At 45.0% G+C, this 12,021-nt stretch overlaps 1 protein-coding gene across 42 annotated transcripts in view; it reads right to left on the bottom strand.

The window, feature by feature from the left end:
* The window catches only part of LOC144129383 (protein lap4-like), a 166,815-nt gene that overhangs the window by 4,959 nt on the left and 149,835 nt on the right, over window positions 1–12,021 (bottom strand). For 22 of the 42 annotated variants that reach the window (XM_077663463.1, XM_077663482.1, XM_077663467.1 and 19 more), the window contains 2 exons: window positions 9,002–9,190; window positions 7,629–7,701 (listed from right to left, as the gene is read on the bottom strand). In XM_077663463.1, the coding sequence (XP_077519589.1) occupies window positions 7,629–7,701; window positions 9,002–9,190 (262 nt within the window). Of the gene's footprint in view, window positions 1–1,355; window positions 1,422–7,628; window positions 7,702–9,001; window positions 9,191–12,021 lie in introns of all 42 variants that reach the window. The other 20 variants (XM_077663479.1, XM_077663492.1, XM_077663481.1 and 17 more) reach the window with 3 other exon arrangements.

Genomic DNA, 12,021 nt, shown 5'->3' with positions numbered 1-12,021 from the left:
TAAACACTGGTACAAATTAGTCATATTTTCTCACAAAAATAGACAAAGATGTCTTACTGCACACTGAAGCTACCTAGCTTCCCCTAGTTGGCAAGCTGGGGCTCATCAGAGTCAATTCAAATTAAATTCCTTGCAATAAAACTGAAGCTGACCTACACAATAGCATATCCAGTGATTGAAGCTAGCTACCTTAGTTACACTGAAGATTATGCCTCGTGCAAGGTCCACTGCTGACCTATGTCAAAGATAATGATATTGGTATGCACAAGAAGCTACCAGCTGAGTGGCACCAACAGATTCATCGAATGAGAAATATGAACTACAGTTGTGCCTCATTAATATGGACACTTTGGTTCCCGAGAAAAACTATCCATAAAGCAAGTCATCCAATAATAATGAATTGCAAAGAACAAATATTCTGAGAAAAAAGAAAAAAATGTTCTGAGAAAGAAAACGAGCTATGAATAAAGTCTATTTCTATGCATCGTGGTCTTCAGTGAAGCTGAAATTAGACAGTTTTTGGAGCTACAAGCATATTACCTTGGTCGCCACTATGCTTGAAATGATGTGCAGCTTTATGCGCCTTGTTATCTATGTATCATATGCTTGATGGCTTTTCAGGGCCAGATGAACAAGCTCCTACTATGATTGTTCGCATCTCAGGACCCCAGGGGCATCGACTTGGAAATCTTTCACTTTACAGCATAAAACCAGAAACGGAAAGAGCCATCAGTTGGACATTTACACTTTTCCATTGCGTTGCTTTGGTGTACTGTGCTCAAAATTCCAAAAATTACACATCAGCTTGGGGCGCTCGATGTTTTGTTCCAATCACCATCCATATTAACGAATCAAAAATGCATGGGTCCCAATGGACTCTGCATTTTCCCCTGTCCGGCCAGCGAATTCCCATATTAATGAGGCATAAATACATTAAAAAAAGTTTGGTAGACAGAAAAATTGCTCATAACACAAGTCATGCATATTAACAAGGAAAGAATTTACATGCAAATCAGGACACCTAAAAAATCTGAGGTAAAATGCAGACTGCACTGCATTTAATTTCAGTTTACACTCAAAGCTCATATGACGCCACGAGTCCAGACATACAATAGTAAGAAGTGCAACTGAACATAGAAGTGCACGCCTTCCTTCCTCGCTTCATCAGTTTGGCCAATGCAGAAATGAAAATTGATGGTAAATGTCGGGTGTCATGACAAGGCATCGAAAAGATTATTTCTCCAGTGTACTCTGTTTCACAAAAGATGCAGCACACTTTACTAAAAATCCCTTAGCCAAGTTGCAGCAAAAATGCCAATGATCTACTTGAAACAGCCACAGCCTCGCGAACTCACCTTGTCAGCAGTAAGGGTGTGTGTCAGAGATGCTCCGGACACCCTGGGTGCTAGTCGGCCACCGTGCTGGACAGAGTCAAAACCCCACCACCAATAGCAAAGAAGTCCCAATCCAAGTTGAGAGCAAGGAAACAGGCGGCATGCAGCCAGGCAAGTTAATGACAAAGCGATTCCCAACTAGTGGCATGCCATTCAATGACAATCTTGCACTCTTGCACATTCCCTACACAAGAATGCTCCGGTGAACATCTCATGGTGATATCCCTTGGTTTCTCAAAAAAAGTAAGCAGCCAACTGCATTTGGCTGTCAACAGGAAGAGCAACCATTAAACTAAGGCAGAAACTTGGGCTAGTTGGATATTGTTTGAACTCATATTTTCTAGCGCTTAGTGAACACAAGGGACATGAACACAAATACACAGGACGTACGCTAGTCTTCAACTACGTCCTGTGTATTTGTGTTCTGAAGACTAGCGTACGTCCTGTGTATTTGTGTTCTTGTCCCTTGTGTTCACTAAGCGCTAGAAAATATAAGTTCAAACCATTAAAGTGCTTGCAATGAGTAGTCCCTTGCAATTCGGTAATCTGCGAGTAAATTTAGCCATGTCACATCTGTCTTCAACAAACTCCTATTGGAGTTCCTGCAAATATGGTGCTCTGTGGCTCGACCACCAAATGTGACAAGTTTTTCACTTTGCTTGTACTAATAAAACATGTACCGCATATACTCGCGTAATGAACTCACCCCCCACTTTTGTCCCTGAAAATTTACTTTTTTTTAAAACTTAGCTTTTGGTACCGTGTTCCTCAGTTTTTGTGCAGTCCGCAATGCAGACCTTGGCAGCGCACCAAGATGCTGAGCGCCAATAACATCACAGCGTGTTTAAAAGCAAGGGGGTGGTGGGGGGCAACTTGGCTGAGAGCCAAGACATTGTGCTCTCTTGACGGAAGCACTGGGGGCTTGCTGGGCGAGCGCTCAAGCATCAAAGAGGAACCAAAGAGGAACGCAGCAGTTTAAACCAAAACCCTATAAAACATCCTCTACCTGAAATGCTATGTAGGAAGCAGGATCTTCAGACCCCCAATCAATTTGGTGAGCTCGAGATCGGGAGCGAAAATCTAACCCATCACCATCTTGCATGTTTTTTTCAACTTCACGTAAACAACGCGCACCTGACCTTGAGAGCAGGTGTTACGCATGTTCACTTCATTTCGCCATGATTAGCCGGTGCTACCGGCTATCACAAAATCGTTGAATTGCGCCGTGGTACAGCAAACGAATTCAAAGTTAGCGATGCAAAACACCACCCACACGAACGTGCCTGACCGCGTGCTTTTATTGATGGTAGATAGACGGATGGATGGACGTATGGGCGGGCGGACACATAATGAAATTTCGACTCTTCGAAAAAAAATATGTTGCAACTTCTTTCGTGTGTAATGAACCCTCCCCCCAAATTGATGTAAACTTTCCTGGAAAAAAAGTGGGTTCATTGCGCGAGTATACACGGTATATTTTGGATTTTGTTAAGCTCAATTCAGTCTCACCAGTTTCAGTCAACCTACAAGTGGCTAAATTAAAACAAGTGCAAATTGGTTGTAGTGCCACAAAAAACAGTAGTACATATGTGACGAAGAGCATAGCTGCATTGCTGTCAAGTAACAAAATTGGAGAGAAGCAAATCTGGCAGCAATCTAACAAGCTGTGGCAGAACTCCACAAGACAGGCCACAACCGCTCATGGGTAAATCTCTGCTCATGCCAGAAATGCTACCATGCTCTTCATCATAGAACACTTTTCAGGCTTCTTACACATGCATCTAACTGCTGTATTTCATGAAATACTTGTTAAAACTGCTTTAGTTCTCGCTACACAGCTACAAAATCGAGCATCCGCCTCGCACGAGGGAGGTGCGGGTTTGATCCCCAGTGCCGCCGGGTACCCACCGGTGATACAGTGGGTACAAGCTTTCCCCTGGTCTGGTGCTCGGTTTAATTAGGGTGAAAGGCTTGGGAAATGGGTCTTTGACCCCACCTTGAGTAGAAGAAAAAAACCTTGTGCCATAATGCTGTTTGGCCACAGATGCCCTGGCACCATAAAAATCCATCATCATTACAGCTACAAAACCAAGAAAATGTGGGAGTGCCTTACGCTCTCAGGTGATTTGGCACACTACAAAATGCTGCTGTTGCTTTCAATTATGCAGCAGTGCATGTGGTTACCTGTCTTAGATATATATCGGCAGATCTATCTTACAGGCAACTGTGACTACAGCTGCCAATCTCAATTTCCAACCACAGCAAGTACCCGGGAATGACAGCACGAGCTGGTCAAACTTTTGTTAAGATGATGAGCAACAGGAGCAACAGGAGATGATGACACAGGAGTTGTGGTAGTGTGTTGTTCATCATAGTTGTGCCTTTCGTGTGCTGCCACCGAGCTTTTCAATTTTAGCATGATGGGCAAGCACCTTAATAGCTATAGGGCTCGGAGTTTGCTCTCAAACATGGAAAGCGTGCGGCGGGCAGGAAATTTGAGGCGGCCGAGAAGTGCGTCCGACGATGGTCCAAATAAAAGGATGCATCGAGGAACACCAGGCAAAAAGCGCGCTTTCTGAGGCAAGCCAGGCAAGTTTCCCGAACTAGAAGAAGAGCTGCTCTGCTATGTTATGGAAGTGCAGAGCAATGGCTACGCGTTGACAATGGACATGCTACGCGACTTCTTGTGGGATGAGCATGCACAAGAGCACAGCACCAGCTTGGAGTCGGAAAGGCTGCGAGTGAAGACTGAACGTAGAATAAATGCCGCTCATTCCCTGATTGATGTGTTTTTACTTTAAAGTTGTTTTTTTTCGCACACTGTGTGTATGGGCCCGAAAAATGGCCCTCAAATCTGGAAAAAAAAGTGCGGCCCTTACACGTGTTTATACGGTATTTTACCTTATTGGCATGAATACAACGCAAGCAGGGAGAACTGAGGAGAATTTTAAAAGATTATTATGATTATATACTACAGTTAGACCTGGATATAATGAAATTGAAAAAGGCCGAAAAATATTCGTTATAGGGAGGTTTTCGCTGTATGCAGTTTCCGCGAGAAAGTTCGAAAAATAAATACAGAAACGAAACCAAGGTGCAAATCAAGGCCACTGAACTGGCCCAGAATGCATCTATTGCACTGAAAAGAAACGAGTGATTTTGCTCTGCTGTTTGTTGATGAGGGTCGGCACCACTGATCGTTCGTAGCACATCAAGGCACTTAATGCTGTACCACCATCGTCCAGCGAGCCCGCGACGCGCCGCAAAACGTCGATGGCATTTAACACTTCATTTGTTGAAGGCATATCACATGGTGACTCGACCTCTGGAGATCCATCATCGTCGGTCTGACATCGGACACTTTCAATCAGCGCCTCATCAGACATCTTTTCTGTAGTTACGGCACAGTCGTTCGCATACAGAAAGTCACAGAGCTGCGCGTCATCCGGGGCTGCTCCATACGCGTACAGCAAACCCCAAGCTTCGACGAGATCGGGCGGCCCTGAAGGCTCCACTCCTAAGTGCTCCTCTTCGTCAGTTTGCGCAGCCTGAACTTCATTCGTTATGCGGGCTTTTCTGAAACAATTGGCGATAATGTCCGCACTTGTTTCTCGCCACGATGCTTCAAGCATCTGAACTGCTTGGAAAATATCCACTTTCATTTCCCGTTGAAGACGAATATAACTTAACAAGGTGATAGTTCGGGCTAGTGGGTATGCGTTATGATCCATAGCGCAGCAACAAAACAGGGGACAAACACAAGCGCTTGTATTTGTCCCCTGTTTTGTTTTGTTGCTGCGCTATGGATCATAATGAAGACGAATGTTCAGAAGCAGCTTTTGGATCAGTCTACGCCGGTAGTTGCACTTCTTGCTGTTGATAATTCCTTTGTCGAGGGGCTGTATTAGTGAAGTGCAGTTCGTGGGCAAATACTGCATTTCGATATTTGTAAGGTCAAGGCCTTCAACATGGTGCGCAGCACAGTTATCTAAGAATAAGCAAATTCTGCGGCCTTGCTTCTTGACATCTTCATGAAACGCTCTAAACCAGTCACCAAATATGGCCCGCGTCATCCACACTTTCGTCTTAGCTATGTACTTCACGGGCATCCGGTATGTTCCTTTGAAGCACCTGGGCGGCCACTCTTACCGATAACCAGTGGGACGCGCTCGTCAGTCCCGTCCGAGTTAACACACAGCAAAGCAGTTACACGAAGTTTAGTATGCTTGCCTCCGTGGCATGCGTCGCCTTTCAGGCTAAGGGTGCGGTTCGGAAGCAACTGATAAAAAAGAGCGGTCTCGTCACAGTTGTAGACTTCGGACGCGTCGTAGCGCTCCAAAATTGCTGGCAGCTTCTCTTCAACCCAAGAATTGGCAGCGTCGCTGTCCGCAGAAGAGGACTCGCCCCTTCTTATCTTTCCAGCGATGCCATACCTGTTTTTGAAGCCTTGAAGCCATCTGCTGCTCGCTTTTAGGTCATGAAATCCCAAGATACAGGCGTAATCCCGTGGCTTTTGCTGCAAGAGAGCGCCGCTGATCGGAAGGTTTCTATCCCTCATGTCCATGAACCACGTGAACACTGCCTTGTCCGCGTCAGTGTGTGTTGATGGCTTTAGCTTCTTCTTTTTGCTACATGTAGTACCGGACTCCACTGCACTGCGAATCGCATCTTTCGCCTTGAGTATCGTAGAGAGAGAGCTGGCTGGGATTTCAACTCTGGCAGCTACATCCTTCTTTTTTTCGCCTGCAGCAACGGCGTCCAGAATAGCAGTTTTGTCCTCAAGAGACAATATTTTCAGTTTTTTCGTAGACGCATTCATTCTCGATGTGTCAAAGCACCAACACGACCCGGCACACAGATATACGGAGTCAAGAATAAAGTGCACACGCCGGCACGGCGAAGGGAACAAAGAAACAGATTCGGAAAGCGCCAGCTTTTCAAACATAGAAAGTTCGAGAAGCACGTGTAATGCCATCTAGTGTCACGCATACAAAGTGAAGTGACTTCTCCAGCAGCCAAAGAGTGGCGCTGCCGGCGCGAAAACAAGCGGCGCCTGTGCATTATCATCATCACCACAGAGAGGCCGGGTGATGCTGCTCGTGCGCCGCCGCTGAAAATGTTTTTTTTAGACGTTCATCGTTCTTGATCATTAACTAATGAAGAAATTTGGCACAATTTAGCTCTATGTTCTTAAAATATGGGGAAAAAAGACAAGGCGGTCGACGGGGCAAATTCGTTATTTCGAGGTTCTCTCCCCTGGCCACTTTGTTACTTTGAGGTCAGAAATACACGGGTTTCTATGGGTCTGGCATCGGGGAATAGAAAAACTTCTTAGAATCGAAAAATTCGTTGTATGGAGGTTCGTTATAGACAGGTTTAACTGTAATGCAATTACAAAATTTCAGGTCAAACGTAGTTGAGGGCCCCTCCCTCCAAAAAACATAGGCTGCATGCTAAAATATGAAAGCATCAGATAAGTTGGATGCTATTCAGGAGGCAACGCTTCAGAACCAAGCGCCACTATTGAGCAAAGCCAAGCCTTTGATACTTCAATGCACACAGCCCCAACAGAAATGGCGGCACTGCCGTGCCACTGCTACTTGGTGTTTTGAGCTGCCCAGTCAAGCAACATTTTGCCCTTCTTCGCTTTGCCTACTTCGCTCAACTCTTTCAGTGCCTTCTCTTTCTCAACGATCAGTACCGCCAACTTTCTGCACCCATAGCCACCTCTCAAGCATAGTGGAGAAGGTCACTTTAGCTATCTTGAAAAGCTCAGGAAAAACGAATTCACATTATATCCTCATAACTTGATTCCGAATATAGTAGTGTGAGTGTATACTGAAGCATTATTTTATATCTCCCACGAAATTTCATGGACTATTTGTTTTCAATTTGCAGAATTTAAAATTTTCTGCTGCAGAAAGGAGTTGATCTGTCCAACGCAAGTCAAGGAATGTGCACAGGATGGATTCTCAGCAGTTTCATTGTCCAACGCAAGCCAAGGAATGTGCACAGGATGGATTCTCAGCAGTTTCATTATGTATGTTACAGTGCTGTTCTTTTTGTGTGCTATAAATGAGAGAAATCAGCAGCATGCGATGTGCAGGAAGGGCTTTGCAGCAGCATAAACAGCATGCACACCAACTGAAGTAACAAAAAACAAAAAGGCGAGGCAACTAAAGTCATAAAAGGCGTGCCATGACTACTAAATTGCTCCTACTGAAAGGCACTCACCATTGTCGTTGGTGCCATCTTCATGCCTTCCGTGTAGTTCCAGAGAAAGGATCTTCTCAGTTGTTGTCTCAATCTGAAAATGCACAAGACTTGATCAAGAAATGTGTGGAAATCTACTGCTACATGCCTAGGACAACACAACAGCAATTACTGCTAGTGAAGAGCAAAAATGAGAATTACACAGAGCTAAGAGGAAACTTGGTACATCTGTCAAAGCAAGTAACAATAACACACACTGTGAAATTTTTAATCGACAATGCATACAAAGAGATTAGTTGAAGGAAGGCACATGTTCCAGCAGAAGCATGGAGATTTTAGGATGTCAGATAACACGTGTTAATAACAAGTTAGAGTTTAGAGAAGAGAACACTGAAGTTAGGGATGTTATGCTTTTAACTAAGAGACAAAGTGTTCTTGACACACATGGCAGGCAATGCCTGAAGCGCCTGGTGTTTTAGTGCATTGACAGAAACGAAGCTGTCATTACTGCTTCCTTTTCAAGGGGCAATTAGACACGCAACAGCGCTGGTGAAATAGAAACAACATTGTCACCTAGTTGTGCTATTATGACTATGAGCATGCTATCATTGAAACAACCTTCAAGTGAAGGCCTAACCTAGGCTTTGGTGCAATTATCGACTGTATGGATGCACATCACAGATGCAGAGGACGAGAAAACACATTTGCTTTCAGCCACGAGTGCCGTACATCAACAAAATCAAGATGCGCACAAAAGACAAAAGGACTGAAAGAGGAAGAAAACTCTCAGAGAAAACTGTTGAACAGTGTTCCAAATGCCAGCAATGTCCATGCTCCTTTTGCGCACGCACATGCAAGCCCACTATATGAATGTGTGCTTCCCTATGTGTCTAATGTGCTTTCAAATTCAAGAAATGGTCTGGACACTATCCCACCTACATCATTCCAGACACAGTTCAGCAATATGAAAATGTGAGCAGGCAATACTCCTTCCATTTCGCAGTGCAGCACTGCAGCCAAAGAAAAAAAAAAGAAGACAATGCTCTCTCCACACTAAGAACGGCGCCAATAAGTGAGAGCTGCAAATCAAGCCTGCCCCAAAACCTGGCACGTGCAGCGAGGAAGAAGCGGTAAAAAAAGAAAAGGAAAGTCTGCAAAAGAGCCAAGTTTTGCGAGAATTGCACGTGAGAACGCCGGCATTCCCTTGCTCCCACCACTACAGCGACTATGTGCCACCAACAACCAGAGGCTGTGAACAACAAAGCTGCTAAGTGCCACTACACTGTGGGATGCACAGACTTCGAAGGCAACAGTGTGTGCGGGCATGGAAGAAGAGCACAGCGGCAAAGTCCGAGGAACCCCTATCCTGCTCCTCCTCCCTGAAGCAAGGTTACCTCTTTCTCGACCACTTTCTCAACAAACTCGAGCGTGCGCAGGCGGGCCTCCCCCGTCTGGGGGTCGATGACTCGCTCAATGCGGCGGGACACCGTCTCGTCCACGACGTGCTCCCGCTCCACCGTGCATGTCTGCCCGTCACGCAGTGTCAGCACCAGCCGAGGCAGCTCTTCGTCGCCGAGCAGCGCCTTTGCAGCAGGGCAAGTCACGCTCAGACAAACCCCCCCGACCTGTCCAACCGAACCGCTGGCCGCTTTGACCCTGGACGGGAATGTTACTACGAGGCACAAGCTCCCTAGGTTTACGAAGTATAACTAATTTTTCAACATCTGAAAGCTTATCCCTTTTACTTCCACACATGGCTGACACACGACAATCTTTCTTGTGCTTCGGCAACAATGGTAACAAAAGCAGCGATGATAATATGAATGGTAGCTACAGATGTAAATATGCCAGGAAATGATAAATGGCCTCAGACTGGAAATATCATATCAAGTTCAGATCATAAAACTCTAAAATAACTCATGAAGCAATTCCTCTTCTGTCCACTGCTAAGAAGTGACAGGGATGTGATGTATTTGCTGGTGATAAAATCTGTTAGCCACCATGCATTTCAGTCTTTGTGATATTGGCAAGCAGGACGAAATTACCAAAAGTTGTGGCAGCAGCAGAATTTTCAGCTTATATTAAATTTTCCATGCATGCACATTTTGCCATTCTACCAGTTCTTTAGCGACAGTGATCCAGGCTAAGAAAGGAATTCAGTCTTGAGCTACTCGTCTGAAGGTACCAATATTGCAATATATGAGTTCATGAGCACATGGTTTTTGTTCATATTTATAGGTTTTCTTTTCACTGCACATAACTCTAGTTCAATATACAGTAACGTAACTGTTGAATCAGAAATAGTCTGTTTAATCAGATGGATTACAGTAAGACCTCATTAATTCGACCCCCATTAATTCAGAAATCTGGATAATTGGTACTGCCAGCGCAGTCCCCTTAAATGTCCATGTATCTCTATGGTGTCGGATGCTCAGATGCAGCTGGGCTTACACCAGGTAATTCGGATAGGCTCAAGAAGGAGGACACTGTTGAGGCATGACCAGCACAGCAAGCAACTGTACAAATATTTCTCTTCAAGCCTGAAATGCATGGTGCACTTCTGCCTGCACACCTTCTGACGTGCACGCTCAACATTTGTCATGAAGACGATTGTAAGGCCTCAACGTAGGCCAAGTAGCATGGCTGTATAGTTTTGTTTTCTGAGCTATGTACCCAACCCGCAGTAGCGTTGGCTATCAGTTACGCACCGGCCAGCCAGCCATGCTGGTTGTGCACAGTTGTGCGCCATTTCGGATGCAGATCGGCGCATCTTGCTATCCGGGCATCAATGCTCATCTCTCTCGCTTCTGTCCGCATCGTTTTTCCGGTGTGCCAACACTGTGTGATCATCACACACAATGCCGAGACACACGAGGAGGCAACAACGCTACCATGTCGCACTGTGATGGGGGCTGCGAAAGCCCTTACTTGTATGGAGCTGTACTTCTCTGCCCTTCCTCATAGTGTGCATAGGGTGAAGCATTTGACAGAACTGTGAAAAACTTCTGTAGCCCTTCAGTTATCATTGAAGAAGGAGACATTCATTTGCCTGCTTTTTCACAAATAAATTTAATAAGATGAGAACTGTTTTTAAGAGGTTTTGGACGTCATTTTACAATCTGACCTTCAAATAATTCGGACACTATTTCTTGAAGTCTGAATTAACGAGGTTTTACTGTATAGTATAGGATGCTCAATGACATTCTAAATAAAGTTTTACATTAAGTTCAAAACTTGAAAGCGAACTCCTGTAGTGCACCAGTATTTTTTAAACCTTTGCTAAATATAGATGAGACACCCTACTCTTTTCATGAGATCCTCCTCCACAAAAAAAGGCAAGCTGAAGGCACAATGCAGTATACGCAGCCTCTCATCATTCACCATATTTAGCACACAAGAAGCACACAAGGGGGTTACTTTTGTCTTGGTAAAGAATTTAGGAAGACCGCAGGAAATATTACACAGCCCATTTACCAGAGGTTTTTATGCACACTTAACACAAGCGATACAAGCGACATGAAAACACAAACCACATGGAAAGGCAGGAAACATGCAATGGCAAACACAGACTGCTGTATGCAAAATATCAGGACATAACACAGCACACTGGTCAAGGCAGCAGACACAAGGTAAAAACACACAAATGACAGGAGTCCAGATAAAATGTAGTAATCGAATGAATTCACACAACTTTCTATGAGTAGTACAGGCCATGAACTGTTCTTACAGCACAATTTTGCAACTAAGCTAGGGTGGTATAGTAGAATCCGCCTAAAGATGCAAGGACCAGCAAAAACCTCCATTATATGGTTGTTAGCGATGGCATGGCTCTGAGGAAGCTCTCTGGCAATTTGACTATTTAGTAAAAATATGGCATCGGTTTAGAAAACAAACATTTAAAGATTTCCATCCTGTAATAAGGGGGCAATTACTCATTGGCATCCACCCAAGTGCAGCCATACGGCTACAAAGGAAAGCTCTACAGCTTTCCCAGAAACTTCGTAGTTAAAGAAAAATTCGTCCTGGTCCGGGGTTCGAAGCTGGGACCACCGCTTCACCAGAGCAGTCACTTTACCAACTGAGCTAACCAGGACGGCCAGCTTATGGTAGGCACTTTTTCATGTGTCAAATGGCCTCGGTAAGTTGTGTACTATCAGTGTCAAATGAAATGGTTTATGGTTGGTTTATAGGGGTTTAACGTCCCAAAGCGACGCAGGCTATGAGGGACGCCGTAGTGAAGGACTCCGGAAATTTCGACCACCTGGGGTTCTTTCACGTGCACTGACATCACACAGCACACGGGCCTCTAGAATTCCGCCTCCATCGAAATTCGACCGCCGCGGCTGGGATCGAACCCGCGTCTTTCGGGCCGGCAGCCGAGCGCCATAACCACTCAGCCACAGTGTCAAATGAA

Source organism: Amblyomma americanum, chromosome 4, assembly GCF_052857255.1.
Source record: "Amblyomma americanum isolate KBUSLIRL-KWMA chromosome 4, ASM5285725v1, whole genome shotgun sequence".
NCBI classification, from domain to species: Eukaryota; Metazoa; Arthropoda; class Arachnida; order Ixodida; family Ixodidae; genus Amblyomma; species Amblyomma americanum.
Note: the sequence above shows the minus strand (reverse complement) of the source record. Positions and strands in the feature narration are given on the sequence as shown.